The sequence below is a fragment of the Poecilia reticulata genome, chromosome 5 (assembly GCF_904066995.2).
Source record: "Poecilia reticulata chromosome 5, P_reticulata-male-v2, whole genome shotgun sequence".
Lineage (NCBI taxonomy): Eukaryota > Metazoa > Chordata > Actinopteri > Cyprinodontiformes > Poeciliidae > Poecilia > Poecilia reticulata.
The window spans coordinates 9094509-9114543 of NC_088834.1; the positions used below are offsets into that span (position 1 = coordinate 9094509).

The 20035-nt window shown below is 36.1% G+C and overlaps 1 protein-coding gene across 2 annotated transcripts in view; it reads right to left on the reverse strand.

The window, feature by feature from the left end:
- The window catches only part of cdh22 (cadherin 22), a 165815-nt gene that overhangs the window by 38709 nt on the left and 107071 nt on the right, over positions 1–20035 (reverse strand). For both annotated transcript variants that reach the window (XM_008409225.3, XM_008409223.3), the window contains 4 exons: positions 14878–14997; positions 6881–7048; positions 4666–4847; positions 2867–3123 (listed from right to left, as the gene is read on the reverse strand). In XM_008409225.3, coding sequence (XP_008407447.2) covers positions 2867–3123; positions 4666–4847; positions 6881–7048; positions 14878–14997 — 727 coding nt within the window. The remainder of the gene's footprint in view (positions 1–2866; positions 3124–4665; positions 4848–6880; positions 7049–14877; positions 14998–20035) is intronic.

Sequence of the window (20035 nt, forward strand, 5' to 3'; positions counted from 1 at the left end):
CCAAGCGAAGCGAAGCGAAGCGAAGCGACAGAAGCCAAGTCATTGCAGAACAATTTACTTTCCACATGCCTGAGTTATTTACCACAATTGGTAAGTATTTTTTTCTGAGATGGTTTATATAGCTATTACTTTGAGTTGAGACCAACCTGTATGACGCCACATTGCTTGGTGATAGCATATTTAGCTTGGCACACCGAATGTTTGTTTAATGCATCTACATGGACACTCTGCTAAAACATACAGTAGTTATGTTTACAAAGGACTTTTTCCAGATTTACAATAAACAATATTACAAGCAAGAAAATGCCTGTCTGACCTATGTCACAAAAATGAATCTTCCCACAATAAGTTCAACTGCTGCATCCTTCATGGAGAAAGCAATCAAGTGTGTTGTGACTTTTACTCAGTAAAATGAGTTGCACCTACATTCGGAGACCAGTGTATATATATCATGATGTAAGGCAAGTGCAAACTATTTATTTTAACTGTGCAGTCAAAGTGCTACTATATTTTAAAGTGACTAGTTTTTCACAATGTTTCTTCTTGGAAAAAGACTGAGGTCTAGTTATGTGTCTGTATATCAAAGCAAAAGGGATGAGATAGTTCTTACCAGAAGTACAAGCTGGGCTGAATTGCTACCCTGCTTAGAACTCTATAGTGAGATAATATGTTTCTATCTACAATAGTAATTATTTGCTATTTTCTACAACTACAAAAGTCTATAACGGTGTTTTTGTTGAAGAAAGCCCTATCGAGCTATTTCAAACAATAACCAATAAAACACTGTCCTCTGGACGGATTATTGTTTGGAGTATAAACGTGATGGCTGCCTAATCCCAAAAACTTGAAAACCTCTAGTGATTTAATTCATAGTTTGCTGTTTTTATAGTTTTTTGTTTTTTTTTCCAACACATGAGCTCACAGGTGTACTCATATTATCCCAATATATTCAGCCAGAGCTATTTTAACCGTACCATCGTGTGGTGCTCTATTACACATGGAACATTGGCTGTCATGCATTTTTAATCAATGTGATGCTTAGGGACCTGTGTGTCGGTTTATGTTGTATTAATAAGACTGTTAAAGCTTTATCTACAGCCTCTCCTCACATTGCAATTACAGTTCAAAGGACATAGAAACCAAAGATCTGGATACTGGTGTACTTTTCAATGACCAAAACCTTTCCTGTATTTTCACTTTATTATAAAGAGAAATTAAAAATGAGGTTGGCTTTTTTCAGAAATCAAGTATATTTGTACTCATAATAATTTCGTCCAGTAAATTACATTTCATTAAATGGAACCTATAAAATGTTTAACAGGCAGAAACCTTCAGTCCTATTTATGTGTGCCAGCTAAGGACAGCTGATTTTTTATTTTTATAATAACATAGGTCTACAAAATAAATTATTTTACACGGCTGTTTAGATAATGTAGTGTGTGAAATTGGGTGTTGGGGTTTCGAAACGAAGCAGTTACTCTTTGTACATTTTTTATTTTGATGTTTTAAGGTCAGAATTGAAAATACAACAAGAACACCCCTTAAATCCCTTAAATAAGAATTCTGGGAAAGTAAGTGGTTTTCCAGCAGCCACAGGTTTGCTACACAATATGGCTGCAGCAAGTAGTAGGTATAAACTATTTGCTGGCACTTATTAAAGAAGCAGAATTATGTTTACTCCAGGCAAATAATGTCATTTTATGGCACAATCAAGTAACTAATATCAGTAACTTGCTCTTACCGTTAACTGTTATACAAATGTTGTATACATCAAACGTAGCGTCAAGCAAACGCCTTAAAAGTGGGCCTCTCTCTCTCGCTTTAAGAAGCTCCTGCTCTTTCAGACGCTCCGCCTTCAGTGTGTCATCACAACATTCCTCTGTCAAGCATTTAACAACATTTTAACCAATGTTTCACTGAGAAGAAGTTTCTGTGATGAGCTCTGCAGATGCAAAGTTCTAACTGGTGTTTGCTAATTTCTGCTACCGCTAGTTTGAAGGAGCTGAGCAGAGGAGTCATGGAGGAGGCCTGCTGTGTAATACAGAAGCTCTGCTTGGGGACTGCAGCTCCTGGGAGGAGCTTTGTCGAAATGGCTGCGCTCAGTTACACCACTCGTTTTCTGCACCCAGGATTGCTACCAGGGGAGATTAAAAGATTTCTTAAACATGCATGAAATAATCATAGGAACAATAATAACAATTTGACTCGATGTGAAGCTCAAAAAAGTCAATTTTACATAACACCTTCCCTGTAAACCAGTTAAGCACACTGTACTATACAACACAAATTCCCAAACCTGTTTCATTAGTATTTGAAAACATAAAATTGAGAGAAATACATCATAATCAGCTTGTATCAATAATTATAGATAGAACCGTAACAAACATCAAATCCCATCAGTTTTACAACTTGCAACCGGGACACACTCAGTTTATGTGTAGCATAATTCCTGTATCTGTACTGCAACTTCTGAGGCAAATCTAACAAAATTCTATTCTACCCTTTAACGTAACACCTCTCCCTCCCTGAGGTGTGTCTCTGGGACAGAATGGATGACCAATCAGATTTAACTGTCTCTGATGCTCAAGCACAAGCATTTGAAATTAAGTTGTAGAAACAACTTTTTTCCTATGACCTTAGGAAAATAACCAAAATCAGCCCCAAAGAATGAATGTGTGCTTAGATATGTGCATGAAAAAAATTTACTTTAATTTATTAGAGGAAATCTCTAGTGTACAGAACTAAATCAATAAAACACAAGTGTACTGTGAAAAAAGTCTAAAAAACTTCTGTACATTACTCAGTCCTTTACGTATTAAATGTGGGAAGAATTCATCAAGCTAGGGGGGAATTATCTCTTTCATACCTCACAGGTTTGTTCATCACATCTGGATCCCTGGCTGTGACAATGCCAACGAGAGATCCAACTTTAGCATCCTCCTGGACTTCCATGACAGCACCTTCCGCTGGCAGAAAGATGGGCGGCTCATCAATATCCAACACAGTGACCTTAACAATTGTCTGATCTCGGAAAGAGCCCAGGTCAACAAAGCGAGAATCAACGTGTTTATTTACTGCCTCCACAATAACACTGTGGATCCTCTTGCTCTCGAAATCCAGCGGCTGACAAAAAAAAACAAAACAAAACAATAAATATACATATACATGTTCAGCACATCAAAATTTATCGTTAAAAATTAAACATTCAAATACTGATTGGTCCACATTTGTTAGTACCCATAGTAAAGTTGTGTAAAAGGCTTTTAAAACAAATTAAGTCTTTTATTGAAGCAGAACTGTCTTCAGCAGTCACTGAGTGAGTAAGGCAGAGTAAATCCTGAACAGGTCAACAAAGATAACCAGGAACAAAAGAACCATGCACATGCCAAAAGACAATTTCAAGAGACCTGTTGACCTAACAGTCATGTTTTTGGACTTTGAGAGGAAGCTGGAGTTCTCTGAGAGTACCCATGTATGCAGAAGAAGAACATGAAAGTGATGAAGTCATGTAAAGTTAATATACCTGATCCTGATGCAGAAAAATAAAAGGGAATTAAACCATATTGTTCTAAAATGAAATGCAATATGCTGATTGGGAGTACACGCCTACTTCAAAGATATCATAGGTATAGATGTTTCACAAAATCGCCAACATTACCTGGACCCATATTACCAATGTTTTCAAAAACTTCTTCCCACATGACAGCACAATTATCCAAGTTTAAAAGAAAAAAAAAAAAAAACTTTACAATTACCTTAAATGTTAATTTTTTTAACTATGTGAAAACTTTTGCTATTGCATACATGATGCTTTATTTAAAGGCCTTTACACATATTCACCAGGGAAGGCATTCAATGTGGCAGCACTGTAATTTTTATACAGGAATGAGTATAGATTCCAACACTGTTGGTGGCACTGTGCCAGTAGCGTGGGGGGAAAAAGAAGACCGTTTTTACCCCCGTTAAGGTATTTGACCATTGCTTACAGCTCATTTTTTGCCTTTAGGTAATGCTCACGGCAACATATCTAATCTAGTTCAAAGTTAATGGTATAATAGCAAAAAACCCCTGAAGTAAGCATATTATACCTATTATAACTGATGCTGCTCCCTAATGTATTGAACACAGTCTGGGCTTTTCTCCTGATTCACTGGAACATGCAGTTTCCCATTATCCTTTCTAGAGATAATCACTTTCCGACTAATTCAATAATATCAGTAAGTTGCTTTTATTTTATTCATGTGAGGACAATGTGTACTTTGTGGATATTATTAATATCATTAGTATAGACACAGGATTTAAAAGCAACCTGGTGGTTGCTGTTTATGTCTAATGACCGCAAATCTTACTTTGTCCTCTCCCAGTGCAAAACCGTTCTTGCAAATAATGAATAATAGGACATTACAAAAAATGTCTTATTTGTCTTATCATCCTATATGGTACTGTTAGCAGAAACTACAATAGGCAAAAATATCACTAGAATGTGAATAAAATCATGTTCCTATGTAATATAGTCTATAAATAAGACATTTTACAACTAATAGGAATTTTCTCATTAATTTTACTAACACACATGAAAAATACCTACATCACGTTCCTTTCAGTTAAAATAAAACCGGCAGTAAACAGAAACACTGCAGCAGAACTGCCTTAATTCAGATGTACCTTTTTGATGGAGACAACAGCTTCCTGTGTTTCAACATCTGTAGTGACCTTGAAGAGATCTCCTTCGTCAATGATCAGATAGCTCATATCTGTGTTCTCCCCCATGTCTGCATCAGTAGCAATGACGCGTCCAACCGGTGTCCCCACAGCTGCCCCTTCTGACACCGAAAACTGGTACATCTCTGGTAGATGGAGGAGGTGGCCGGAGGGAGAAAGCATAGTCATCTCAAACAAGGCTCGTATTGATGGCGTTATATAAAACACCACAAAGAAGAATGAACGTGCAAATGTTACCCAGAAATGAAGAGGAAAGCACCAATATTAGAAGAGTTTGATAGCCATAGGCAGGCTATTAGAGTAGTTGGTGGAGGGAGTAAATAGCTTTAATAAATAAGGAAAATGAGAAAAGACAGAAAATAGGATCATACCAATGACATGTTAAGACATACACATTTTAGTTAATACCATCCATCTTAAAGTTTTATTTAGCTTAGGCATTTTTTTTTATTTTTTTTTAACCAGTCCTATATATTTTCCATTTGGTATTATAAAATAATTGCTTCAGAATGTGCTTTTATATTTTACCAGGCTAAACCCAATAATTCTGCTAAAATGTCAGGAGTGTGCAATAAAAATGTATAATTTCTTCCACTGATCATTATGAAGTAGATAAACAGCAGGAAGATGAAATATGATTGTTACAGGAACAGAAGACACTGAGATCTTACATACATCATATGTCATCCTTTTGTGTAACTGATTTATGGAACTGTATTCCAGATTCTGCTTCCCAACATCCAGCAGTGGAGGCACTATAAGTCTGCAGGGCTATCAACTCCGACTGAGTAAATATGATTTACTTAGATGAAAAAGTGATTCATACTCAAATATGAAAAGGTGTGTGAATACATATCACTCACTGTCAAATAGACTGCTTGCACACTGGCTTAATCAAATGTAATACTGTTTATAGGGTTAAAGTGCTAGTTTATCTAACAACATTGACTGCAAAATAAATTAAATCATATCCAGAACGAAAAGTACAATGTTTTGGTAAATGCATTTTTGTTTCTTTAAGGATGATACATATACAGTATTAGAAAACTGCATTGCTTCTACAAATGTACACATCTATAAAAATATGATGTCTATTCCTATACACATCATATCATACAATTATGTGTATGAAATAGTATTTACCAAAAAAGTCATTGATTCTTCATTAAATATATGGAATGACAACATTTTGAGAGCACATTCAGATAATGCCACTTCAATTTTATCAGTATTGTAGGTGATCACAAAGTACAGTAGTTTTTAAGTATAAAGTAGACAGAAAATGATAAGTGGTTTTCAATTGTGTTTAAAAATAAAGCCTCTTTTAATATAAGTCCTTAACATAATCCAGTACTTACTTCAGTCTGTTAGTAGGACAATTATTAGTTGTGCTATCTTCATACAAGTAAGCCCTACATTATTCACTGTTGATTTTTGGAAAAGGTATGAATGATAAATGTAAATACTTTAGTACATTGTTTGATTATCTTTTCTCTTTCTTGTCCGACAAGAAAAAAAAAAATTCCATGTCTCTGCCAGATTTATGAATAATTTTGGACTTAACTGTGTGTGAGAAAGAAAAAAAATTAAAACTAAAAATTAAAAAGAGTAGGAGTACTAAGAGTGCTTGCCAAAAGCCATGTAGTAGACATGGCAAACATGTGAAAGAACACAGTCTGGTCAGATGAGACTGAAATTAAACTTTTGGCCAAGAAGAGAAAATCTATATGTTGAGAAAAAATAACAATGCTCTTCATCCTGAACACTCACAACCAAATACCAATCAAATTTGGGAGTGGTTTCACAAAATAGGAAATAGTTCAAGGGGTATTTTGAAAGGTCTTGTACATGACATGTTTTAAAAAAAATACAGGTAAATAAGCTTGGTGCCGATCAGTTCTCCATCATTGATATGACACCTTTTCGTGGGACTGATATGGCCCATAAATTTAATTTAAGCGATTTTCCCCGGCCCCTCATGAAACTACCTATTGGTGTCAATGGCCTGCAGGTTTGCACATTATTTGTCTTTTTATTATGCTCTCATTTCTCTTTCCAGAGAAAAGTCAGTCAGCTATTTCCAACTGCTTTCTTTTCTCCTCCTACACGACCATCTCTTTTAAAGTCTAAAGTAAGAGAATGTGCGGGAAACACTCACTCTGTGGAAAGCGTGGTGGGTTGTCATTAACGTCTGTGATCACTATGGTCACCGTGGTGGAGCCGGAGAGACCACCCATTTGTCCTGCCATGTCTGTTGCCTTGACGACCAACTCATAACGATCCTGTGTCTCGCGGTCCAAATCTGCCACTGCTGTCATGATTATTCCTAATGATTGAAAGAGATTGAAAGCAAAAGCCAGAGGGATAAGTTGAATAGTTAGTCAGTGAGGCCAGGAAAGGTTACATTAGTTGTTAGCTTAAGCAGTAACATGTTATAGTGGGGTTTTTTTTGGGGGGTTGTTAGTCTGAGTATCCATTTCTACTCAGTTGTGTATTAAAAGATGTAAACATCAGGCCCAAAAATATCTAAAACTTCAAACTAAGAAGTTTCTAAGGGCATGAAATGAAGTTCCCAAGAAATTAAGTTTTGTGTATCTGTAGAATCAAATTGGATTTGTAATTTAAGTTTGTATGTTTGTCGAAAATCATGTGTCTGTCTCTAACGAAAATATATTTGTGATTCAGTTTTATACTGTTTGTAAGCCTCTGATTACAGATACAAAGTTACTGTATGTCGGAAGACAAAGTGCTTAAAGTCATGAGTTTCCAAAAATCCTTAATATTTTAATTATATATGTAGATGTACTAATCATAATATTAATTTCTAGAGGCAATTTATAGTATGTAGTATAGCTTCTCAAGTGCAGACCTTTGGAGTTGCTTGGGTGTTTAAGCAGAGTTATATGCTGGGTGACCTTCTCAGGGGCGCCACCAGGAGTCTTGGGCCCCATGACAAAAAAATAAATTGGGCCCCCTCTGCTGTTACAATTTCTTGAATCTATTTGACCCATAAGAGGCATCAAATTGTAAAGGCTTGCAACTGCCTTACTTTCTTTGGATACTAGTGAACTTTACATGCAACAGTTCGCATGCTGTACGCAAATAGGTTGCTTACATTTTTTTAAAATTAGTTTTAGCTTACAGAAAGGTCTCTCCCCACAAGGAACAGTCATAGGCAACATCCAAAATATAAATAAAGCAATCTAGGCTTCTCAAAAAATGCTATTAGTTGCATTTCATTCAAGCTGCGGTATGTAACTTTAATAAAAATATGTTTTCTCTTTATTTGTTAAAGCTGTCACCAGGTGGAGACATTTTGTTATGAGACAGATAATCTGTGAAAAGATTAATCTCCTCCACCTCCTCCCTGAGCTACTATTGCTAGCTAGTGTAATACAATGCTCGGCCCAAGAACAACCAATCAGAACTAGGTGGAGAGTGTTAGCGCTTTCAATCAACCTCACTCGCTGCTGTGCTAATGGCAGAGAAACAACTTATTGTTACAGGAAAACTGTTTATCTGCCATAGGATCTATGCTAGCTAGACAGAGCATTCACAACAGGCTGTGCTAGCTGCAGCACAGCACACAGCAAGGGGGAGGAAGGATGAGCAGCCACATGAGATTGTGACTGACAGCATCAAACCCGCCTCCTGCTCCTGATTGGTTGTCTCTAGATAGAACAGGGAGAAGGCAGAGGAAATACATTTTCAGAGATTTTCTCTCATGCCATACTTTTACAACATAATGACAGTTTTAACAAATATGTAAAAAAAAATATTTTTTATAAAAGTTACATACTGCAGCTTTAATTTCACCTAGGAGAAGAGGAGTCAGGAGGGAAGTGGTAACAGATATCTGTAATTTAAATGCAAGTTAAGGTTAAACTGTTTGGACTGGCTCCAGTACAGACAAAAGGCTGTTTATTATTATTATTATTATTATTATTATTATTATTATTATTATTATTATTTAAAGATTGTTTAAATTTCTGTCAGTAATAAATATATTGTTTTTGTTGTGTAATTGTAAAAAGAGCAAAGACACAGAGAAATCCCTATAGATTCACTGGAATGATGCTAACTAGCTTGCCATTGAACAGTGTTGCTCTGTTTTTTCACTGGGACTTGGGTGAGCTCTAACTGGTATCGGAGTTAGAGTTGCTGCTGCTGACTGACTCACCTGTTGTTAAGTGTGGTAAAAGGTATAGGGACACGTTAAATAAATGGATATGTTGGTAACTTTTTTTGCCTTAATTCATTAGATGCTAGTTAAATGGAGGTAAACAGTAGTCTGTAGCTAAGCTAACTGCTAAATGGTTGATAATCTCACACAGTCTACTCACCTCTCTTGGAGAAAAACTGGGTTACAAATTGACACTCTAGTCTTTCTCTCTCTATTTTATTTTTTAGAAGACCTGTCTTTATAATTTTTCTTAGCAGAATGGTAACCGCCACAGTTTTCTTGTCTTCTACTGTCTGCTGAGACACTGTCAAGCCCATCAAGCAGGAACGAACCAATACAGGGGGCATTCAGTGCAAATATGGATATGTGCTTTTTGGTCTGGGATTGATAACATTTATTTTCTACTGCTAAAAACAAATTTTTAAAAGTAGAATATGATTAATTTTGTAATTGACAGGGCCACATTTTTTTTCTATTTCTATGAATATATATATATATATATATATATATATATATATATATATATATATATATATATATATATATATATATATAGAGAGAGAGAGAGAGAGAGATTTTTTTTTTTTGTGGGGGTACCTTTGTCAAGGCTGTCTTCTTCTTTAACCTGCTGAGTAATCCGTTTAACCCAGGAGATTAACAACTCTTCACATCCTGCTTTCTGTACAACACTAATTTAAAAATGTTAATGTGGAACCTGATCAAAAAAGCTGATATTCTAAATGTACTTTTATTTTTAAGTAAGTATGTCAGGAATTTGTTTCTTTGATTTTTAAGGGGCATCTTTTTAGTTTTATAAAGAAGTATTAATGAATGTGTTACTTGTAAATAACCTACATTGTTCATAAATTGGCTTATAAATATAAAGTTTGGAAATGCAGGACATGCAATGTAGTTATGTTGTTGTTTTGAGCCTAGATTTGGCAGAGAGTTTTCTTCTGGCTGTGTGATCTTAAGTGAGGTGTGAAAATGGTTTTGTGCTTTTGCACTCACTCGGTCCAAAGACTTGCTGAAGAATATATTTATGTGGAGCCTACTCATGTATATTTGTTTTACTGAATATTTTTTTTAATTATTTTTAAAAACAGAATAATCCTGACTGAGCCAGTCTCAGCTGCTTCTGTTCATCTGTACCTTGTCAATGCATAACAATGCACTGTCTCTATCAAAAATAAGAAGCAAATCAGACCTGCTTTATACAAAAAAAGCTTATATTTCTCAGACAATTTATTTCATTATGTTACAGCTCTTAATTAACCTTGATCAAAAATACTGGCATTCATTTTTTTAATATAAAAATGTAACGTACAACAGAAAAATCAAGAACACGTTTCCAGAGCAGAAATTTCTGAGAAAATCATCAGTTTTGATTATTGGAAAATAAAAAGTCATGAAGAAACCATTGTAGGTTCAGGGTTCTTTAAAATGTAAACTTTTTTTTACTGTTTTGCAGGGTAGGGGAAACCCACATACCATCTTTGATTGGCTAGTCACACGCTTTTGCTATTGATCTCAGCCAATAAGCTGCTGATTTGAATGGAAGAGATATCTAATCAAAATCGCCAGCACAACATTGGAAGCTAAGAGAGAAGAAAATATAATTTTCCAGTTGGTATACTGTTGTGCAGCTGCAAACTTTCTCCAGAGTTTATGTACAAAGGATTCTTTAGTAACAGAAAGAGAGTAGCAGATAACAGGACCACTTAGATGACCAGAAGCACTTTAAGTCTGCAGGAAAACTTTTTAGTTTAGGGGTGACTTTCAGAACAATTTTTTTTTTTTGTGAAATATTTTTAAATCTTATGTGATGGATTTGAAAGGCCTTGTTGTCCATTGCACGGTTACGTCTGTTCCACTGCACTCTACATGTAACCTGTCACATGAAGCGTGAAATTCTGCATGACACTACCGGCACACAGATCAGGGTCTGCCTGGCCCTGCACTGTGTCGCTGTGGCTGGGTTGAGCACGCTGTGACAGTGACCAGGCGGGTCTTGTCTCAGACAACATTCAGATGTGGGCAAAATCCATGTACCAGTCACCAGATCCACATCACACTCAGAGGAGATTACTCCATGCACCAGTTCTGCACTATGCTGGGATCATGACCCTCCCTGACATCTGCAAAAAAAGTCTTTTGACTCTGATCCGGTTCAGGTCTGGGTCAATTCGGTCAAATAATGAAATAAGGATTCTTTATCTGTGCCACATTTGGGCCAAATGCAATATATTTATATCACCTGTGGATTTGGTGTGGAACTATAAATGAGATTAGGCATAATTTAATTACACTGAAGTTCAGGGTTCACAAATGACCCCATGACAACAACTCACAAGACAGAAGCTCATAGCCTTATTGAAAAAAGGGACAAAAGCTTAAAACGTATAAAAGTACATATTTCAAACCATATACGCCAGTCAAAAGAAAAGAAAAGGTGTCTACACACGTTCCAAATCACATCTGTTGATAGTCAATGCTGTGGTGTAGGACTATAACAAAGTAATGTGAATGAACAGCATTACTTAACATCCCTGGGTATCTCATCAGGTAATAGGAACAAACTTTGCATGCCAACATTCAAATGGCAATATCTTCTTCAGTTTATTTAGGTCTTTATGTTTGACATCTTTAGAAAGCTTAGAATCCACAGTTTCATAATCTGTAAATAACTTGTTCCTGGTTTTGTCATGGTCAGTCACAAGTGCTGAAGCAGCTCAGTTATTCTGCAGACGAGCTGAACGGGAGAGGCCTTGTCACATTTGGCGCTCTGCCCATAAACCATTTTATGGCTTAGTTGTAATAAAATGAATAATATATATGGATAGAATAAGAGCATGGCAATTCCATCCTGAACAGCATTACAACTCTTCTGTGATGGTAAGAGCACACTCATGCCTAAGAAGTTAATATCCAGAAAGCATGTAAGGAATATAGTGTACGTTTTTTAATACTGGGGAAGCATTTAAGACCAGCCTGTGCAGTGATGTGATGGTTAGAACTGGTTCCTTAAAAGGTTGGGTCTCTGCTGGCGCATTTCTATGAGGAGTTTGAATGTTCTCCTTGTGCATGCGTGGGTTTTCTCAGAATACTTCTCCTCGTACAGTCCAAAACTATGCATGTTAATTTAAGACTTTTAAAATGACCTTTGGTGTGAGTTTGTATGAACAGTTGATGACATCTATGTGCGTCTGTCCTGTAGTCAACTAACACTATCTCCTTGTTGTAGTCCAACCCTTCTCCACTGACAGGACAACACAGATTTGCATGCAGAAAAGATAAGTGAGGGTGAGCAGAGTTTTAGATAGGAGTCTAAGCCAGAGCATGTTTTATTGTTGGGGTGGAAAAAATACACTTTGCCATGCAACTAGGTGATGTCAGCCACCTTTAGTGCTGGGTCATGTTTCTACTACTACTTAAGATAAAATACATGCAGTAATATGACTTAGAAGAAACAAATCATGTTTCTTTTTTAATATTTTTTGTTGTTTTTCAATTGTCTGTTTTCATCAGGAAAACTGAGAGTCTAATTCCATGTTCTTACGGCTGTTCTGCAGTTTGGGCTTTTACAGCCAATATAAAAATTGAAAAGACTGAGTTTTAAGACTGAGATGTCAGCTTCCCTTTTATGGCTGTCACAGTACCATTGCTTTGGCCTCTGTGCATAGAAACTGATGATCCATACATAGTGTATTGCTGCATTCACATTTTCATAGGCAGTGCCATTTTGCTTTGATGTTGCAGCAGACAAATGTGGCGTAGACAAAACTGAGATAACTCATTTACCTCTAAAAATAAAATCGAATATAAACAGAGCGTCTTTTTTCCTTTTTGTGTCGTTTCTTAATCTTTCAGTGTGTTGAAAAAAATGGAAAATTCATGCATCAATGCTTTCCTTGTATGAATATTGACCTTCATTTTGCCCATTATCCTGTCCCTTAATAGCAAGCAACTTTTTAGTCATGTCTGTGTAAATGATGCGATGAAGTAGAATGGTAGTTGTGAACAGGGAAGTGGAACAAACCATCCAGTCTTCCAGCTTATCCCACCAAGGTAGAGTCATTTATCATCCAGGCACCCAGGTGGACCAAATCAAAGTAGTGGACACCAAAAAAGGAATCATTAAGACTTCAGAGCTTTCCCCTCGGGAGGGCATTCTGAAGCAGCACCATGCAAAGTTTCAACAGAAAGTCTGTATAGGTCATGTTATAATGATCTATAAGTTCCAGGTCTCAAGAGAAATGACAAATTTTCCATACGTAGACATGATGAAATGCTTCATCAACTGAAAATAAATGCAGAGATATAGTCAGAAATATAGAATAGCAGACTTTGATGTAATCTTAATGTTTACTTAAACCGATAAGCTTAAATCATTTTTTAAGGTTTTATGTATGTCCTTATCACCAAGCTATAAGAGGGGTCTGTGCAATGATCATATACTTGTATATTTCTTTTGAGTTTTGTAAGTTAATTTTTTGAATCTGTGTTTATTTTATACTTTTGTACACTTATTTCTATTATTCTATTGTCTGTGTCATTCACTTGCATTTTATTATTCTGAGTATGCTGCCATAACAAGTGAATTTCTCACTGTGGAATCAATACAGTCCAAGTCTACTATAGTATCTCAAACAATCTGCTTAAATAATTTATTTCTAAAGTTCAAATGAAATTTTGATTTATAAAAAAAAATAGCTTTGGACTTCCAAGGTGTATTAATGGAGCATTATTTGAAGATAAAGTTTGTTGAAGATAAAGCCGAAAACTGGGGAGTAAAGGACTCCAGCAACTTTCCAGTCTAGAATGCCTGAAACCGTGAAAGAGGCAAACCTTCAGAGTTGGAGGTTTTTCCGTACATCTACAACTGAGGACAGACAAATATTGTTAGTTTTATGCCAGCTGAAATGTGGCACACACTTTCAAAATAACTCTTTGTTTGTCTTTTCAATAAACTGATTTTTTTTTCAACAAAACTCTTGGGGATTGTCAATATGTTCATTGTGCAAATCTGAGATTAGTCGGGGGTTTTTGTCAGTGAGTTTACCCTTAGAACTCTCCCATGTATGCCATTTTTAATTTTAAATATTTTTTTTTCTCATTGTTGAAGCATGAATACTGACCTCAAATATGGAAAGTGAGGCCATAGCTGCTTTAGATGTCCGTGGTTCTTTTCTAACCTCCTGAATAAGTCATTGGAGTGCCCTCAATGTAACTTTGGAAGGCTGATGACTCCTGGGAAGCTTTTAAGGTTCTTCCTGTTTGTTGGAGTCTCAAAGCCTTAAAAGGGCTTTGTAACCCTTTCCAGGCTGAGAGATATCAATGACTTTGTTTCTGACCTGTTCTTAAACGTGTTTTTTTTAATTCAAGTCAAGATTATCTTGTTTATTACATTTAAGCCAATTTGACGTTGTCTAACAGGTTCAGTAAGCACTGTCCTGAACCCATTAGTCTAGCAGGAAAGGAGGCCCTGGTGTGGGTAGATAAACTGAACCAAAAAAATTTTAATAATGACAGTTAATTTGTGACTTAACAACAGCCAGGCTATTTTTGGGTAGCTTTTTTCTTCCAATACATCGTATTATTTGAAAACAGATATTTTCAATAAACACAGATTATTATTGTTTGAGATTAAACTTAGTTTGGTGACCTAAAACATTAAAGACAGAAAGCAAAAACAGATGAATTTTATACAGATGCAAATAATTTTCCACTCCATATCTAACAACTGACACATTTATGGTGTTACGTTTTGCAGAAATTACACAGCATGATATTGCTAGTCACTGGAATGGAGCTTCCTGGCAAGAATTGTATAGCAATGCATAACCAGTTGATCTTATGGTTTAGACTATGACCTTGAACATTTTGGTCTCTGAAAATTAATCTGATACTTAAGCACCCAGCACAGGAAAAAAAATGATTAATAAAAAGCAGCTTTTAGAGCTTCTTCTTACCAGTATGTCTATCAACAGTGAAGAACTTTTCTCCATCCAGTACACTGTAAACCACTCTTGCACTGCTGCCGTATGTAGGGTCGTCAGCGTCTGAAGCAGTAACCTTCATGACAGATGTTCCTGTAGAAGACAGACAGCATAATGTAAAAATAAAAACGGCAATGGAGACTCCAGAGCCGGAAACCCACTAGGGACTAGTCCTGGAATCATAAATCGGTGGAGGCTAGAGTCAAACACACTGGTGAAGTAGAGCTGTTAAGCATAAGACAGCTATGGTTTAGGCTTAGTTTGGTTTAACTCTTGTGTTTACAAATGGGGTCCAACCGACCCCACACCCATAAAACTTGTATCATTTGCCACAGTCCTCCATGTTTGCCTCAGTCCTCGCACGCACAATGGTGATGTCAGTGGTTGGTGGAACATGTATGGTTAAGCAAACGTTGAGAGCTAAAAGGTGATCTCTTAACATGAATAAAAAGTCATGTGTTTAATTTTGTACACCTACCAGCATTTGCATTCATACATATTTCATACTTTCGATATCAATACATTTGTGGGTTATGGCAGGAGTAAACAAATTCAACCTTTCTGAACATAATTTCCCCAACAAGTATTTTGAAGTTTCAAATTACCTTTTCACAATGCATATAAGCCGCAACATTACTAAGATTTTTTTTTCTTTTCATCTGCACAGACTGTCTCACAGACAGCAAACATGGAGTTTTCTGTCAACATCTTCAAAGACTCACAAGCTACACAGATCTGGATCAAACAACATCTGATTACCAGCACTTAGGTAAAAAAAATCGGAATTTTTTGTACATGACATCAGGGTGTGTGGTGTATTTTTTATTTTTTTCCCCCCATCATTATTTTACACTCCGTGTGATATTTTTGTCTCCAGTGTGCATGCACAAGCCTCTGGCAACAGATACGCAGGCACATCGTCCCATTTAGTCACACATTTTAGTTAAATCTCAGCCCAGAGCTTTGTAAACTTTAAGTTCCTAATTAGAATGGTAAGAAATGACTGCATATTTGTTTCCCATCTGAGCACATTTTTTTTGCCTCTAAATACATTTGTAAAAGAAAAATGAAGGTAAAAAGAAGCAAAAAAGGAAGATGTTTGGAGACGTCACAGGTCTTAAAGGACACAGAGTCCGTCTCTGTCTCCAATCATCTGGCCAATTCTATGGGTAATTACTGGCAGCTGGTGTTGTCCAATAAAGGTCACCATTGTAGCCCGTCTTAGAGCCCTGTCATGCTACTGTCCAGCTACATAATGACCATATGCTAATGATGCTAATTAGTAGGAAGTGTCAGAGCACTGTTTGTTTCCTGTCATTGAATGGAGTTCCTAAGGGGAATAGGGAGAAGGGGCACTGGATTACCATTAAGGTCAAGCAAGCCATTAAATCACATGCCTTGGATTACCACTCCAAGGTGCCATCTGAACCACCTTTTTGTACCCTACTGTATGTAGGCCTGTATTGACCAAATGCATTGTGAAATCTTCAGTAAAATGTGGATTCACTTGCAGAATTAATTTAAAATAGCACTCATAAATATGCTGGAAAGAGGCTTTAGTTTGCATTTGAACCATAAAGTATAAAAAAAAATAATGTAGCATTCCAGTTGAGCGATTAGGGAGGTATCGTACTTTAATGGAAATATGAGACTGTAAAAGGTAAGGTATTTTCAATTCTGGAAAAAGCCATAAATGTATCTCTTATTTACTCTGCTGATTATTCTGCCCATGCTGCCATGGGTCTAACAAAGCCATTTTATCTATGGGATTACTTGCTTATCTTAATTTTCCCAGGTAACACTCAGTTAGACATCGAGCTGTTTCTGGATACTGCTGGCAGCAGCGTCAGATGGTATGAAAGAACTATAGAAATGTAAATGTTTCTTTGATGTGTTTATATTAACTGGAGAAATAAATGAGTTTTACTCTTGGATTCCTATTTACTTTTAGGGTTCAAGAAAATTTTATGCAGGGAAAGTCATTACTTAGAGAATCTGCTGGCAGCACTAATGGAATTTTAAGTGCTTATGAACTTGTATGAACTAATTAAAAAAACATATATATATATATATATATATATATATATATATATATATATATATATATATATATATATATATATATATATATATATATGTTTTTTTTTTTACATGACTATACATACAGAAGGGAAACATATCTATTGTGGGGTTCACTATTTAAATGTAGGCTTTTCTCACAGCACTAAAATAAATTATTTCTCTGAGATAAAGCAATGTGTATTTAAACTATAATGATTATAGTTTAAATCCCAAAACAGGGATTTATTTTTTTGAGATGAATACACACATGTTTTGGTTGATGTTCTTTTTTTTTCTTCTTTTGGTTCAGGTACGACAAAGTAACAATAGTAACTGACTGTATATCATTGGAAATATGATGATTGATGAATTTTTACATTAAGGTCTTTGATTAGTGAACATGGATGGAAAACATACATGCAATCCATTTATGATTTGCAACACCAATGTTAAGAGACAGACCAAATACCACTTGTGTAATTTCTTTAAGAATTTAATATTAGATCATTATATCATTGTCTGTTTTTCCAAACAAAATGGCCCCCTTAGTTGCCTACAAAGCAAACCAAGATATTTTGAACAATGCTGGTTTTCACTGACTTTCCCAAAGCGATTTTGGAGGAGAATGACAGATTGTGTGTGCCTGACTCAATACATGTCCAATCACAATAAGCTTGGTCAGTCAAATGTGTGTTAACCTAAAATTAAGACATTTCTAAGTGAAACATTGCATGTCTCTATTTGTTGACCATTTTGTGAAAATATTTGCCACTTAAAAAAAAACATATGAATCCAGTGTTACTGTGAAGTGAAACTTCAATGTGCAGCCGGCAAAAATTTTCATTATTTGTGAACACATCATCAGTCTTTTTCAAGGCCAACACACTCGCAGACCGCCATGCACCATTACACGCAATATTCAATTTGAAAAAAGAAATAAAATAGTTGTCCTAACATGTAAGCTAGTCGACCTTTGGATGGTAGGAGGAAAGCACACAGAGAGCACAGTAGGGTCTACAGGCAAGACTCAGAGGGAACCCTTCCAGATCACAGAACTAACATCTGCAACACAGGAATAGCTAAACTTTGGGACCCTTTTTATAATCAGAAATATTTAAAACTCTGTCTAGTTACAGACAACAAAATATGCAATTTTGTAACAGATAAGGACCATTAAGTAAACCAAAATGGTTTAGAAATATATCATATCATGATTTGCCTCAGCAGGAAGGACTAGACAGGGTTGCAATGGCTCTTTGCTGTGCAGCATTAATGAGGGTACAGCTTTGTTATTCATTAAATGCCTTAGCCTTAGTGGGTAAGTAATTGGGGGAGAAATTCATCACTAATCTCAATCTCTATCCACATTCTTTGTTAATATTTCTATAATTGTATCATTTATTTCTGTAAAGTGCTTACACTTCCCAAGGGTGGGTGGGATTAACATAAATTTAAACACAGTAAAGGAGCTAACAGTTTGAATAATGATTGCTTTTTGCAGTTTTGAAACCTTTCTAATAAATCTTGTTCCTGGAATTCAAAATTATTTCAGCATAGTTATGACATTTCTTTGTTAGAATTTACAGCAGGGAAGCAGTAAATGTGTGTGTGAGTGTGGGATGGATTTTTTTTTTGTTTTGTTTTTCCAGATATATATTAATAATATTTTATGAGTAGTGCAAATAATATTCAAGTAAAAAAAGCTAATCATATGAGGTGACAATACACAAGGAGGAGGGTTGCTTCTGGGGAGTGGAGGATTCATTGGGGGATTAGTGACAATGGCTATATAGTCAGATTTATGCATGAGTTTGGTTTAATGGTATCAACACAGGCTGTCGGAATGGCTTCCCACACCATTTCAGCACTCTGGGAGAGATGGTTCAATTACTGCAAAGGGAGCAGGAGGAGTGAGCCACGTGTGAGACACTAGACTGACAGCTATTTAAGAGGCAGCCTCGTAAAAGAGATTTGTGCCTATCTCAGCTGGTGCGATACTGGTACAGGCTTCAATGGAGGGGTCTAACTACTGCAACACTGAGCCGCTCTCTTGCCTCGACCCACCTTAATCTGCAGGACTGAGTGCTCCCTGCCCGCATTATGGATCATTTAGTAAAGCCATAAAAGCTGAGATGTTTTCACATGAAAAGTTATTCCTTTACTACTTCAAATCTGATTCATTTCTCTCTCATCCACATAAATGCCCCAGGAGAGGGATGGCAGGCAGAGAAAGATGGGTGAGAGTGAATGAGGTTTAAGGAGAAGAAAAATCTGTGATGTCATAACAGCCAGTGGCCTGCTTACATTGATCCTCTTTCAGTTCTCAACAAGGATTTAGGGATATTTTTCATCTCTGCTGAATGATATTGTAAGATCTAATCTTTGTTTTCTTCTGAACTTGTGTCTTTTAATAGATCAGATCATGGTCTGTCTTGCAAGACAGTGTTCTGAGCTAGTGTGGCACATCAGCTTTAATTTTTTGCATTTTGTTATTATGGGTGTTTCTGTGGGGGATTAAATAATAAAATAAAATAATTATCCATGAACACAAAATCAAAGGCACAAAAGCCAGCATTTAACTTTTTCCATTTATAACTTCTTAACCCACTCTGCATGTGTGTTTTATGTTGCTTACTACTAAATTTATTTGTGAAAAGCCCAGTATACTGTTTGGAATAGAGTGCCAGTGCTTCTGTGCTATATCACAGTTTTATAAAAAAAATGTTTCAATCTTGTGTATCATAATTGCAGATCTATCATGCTGCTGTCTTTTCTTTAAGGTTGGACAATTTTACATACTGAATCCCATATTACCACTTAGTTGCTTATTCTCTTCCCCAAAGATGTAAAAGCATGACCTAGCCTGCTGAGATCAGCCAAAATCAATTATGTCAGGCAGTGTGGTTGAGTGCATATTTGCGCATGTTGCTACTAGTCATATACATAAAGGTAGCTGGGAGGATTTATTGATTGTAACTTTCCTGCATTGCCGCAGTCTGTTCTCTTGTGGTACCAGTGTTTGGAAATACCTCCTCTATTGTTAGTATGACAAGGGTTTATTATTGTAACA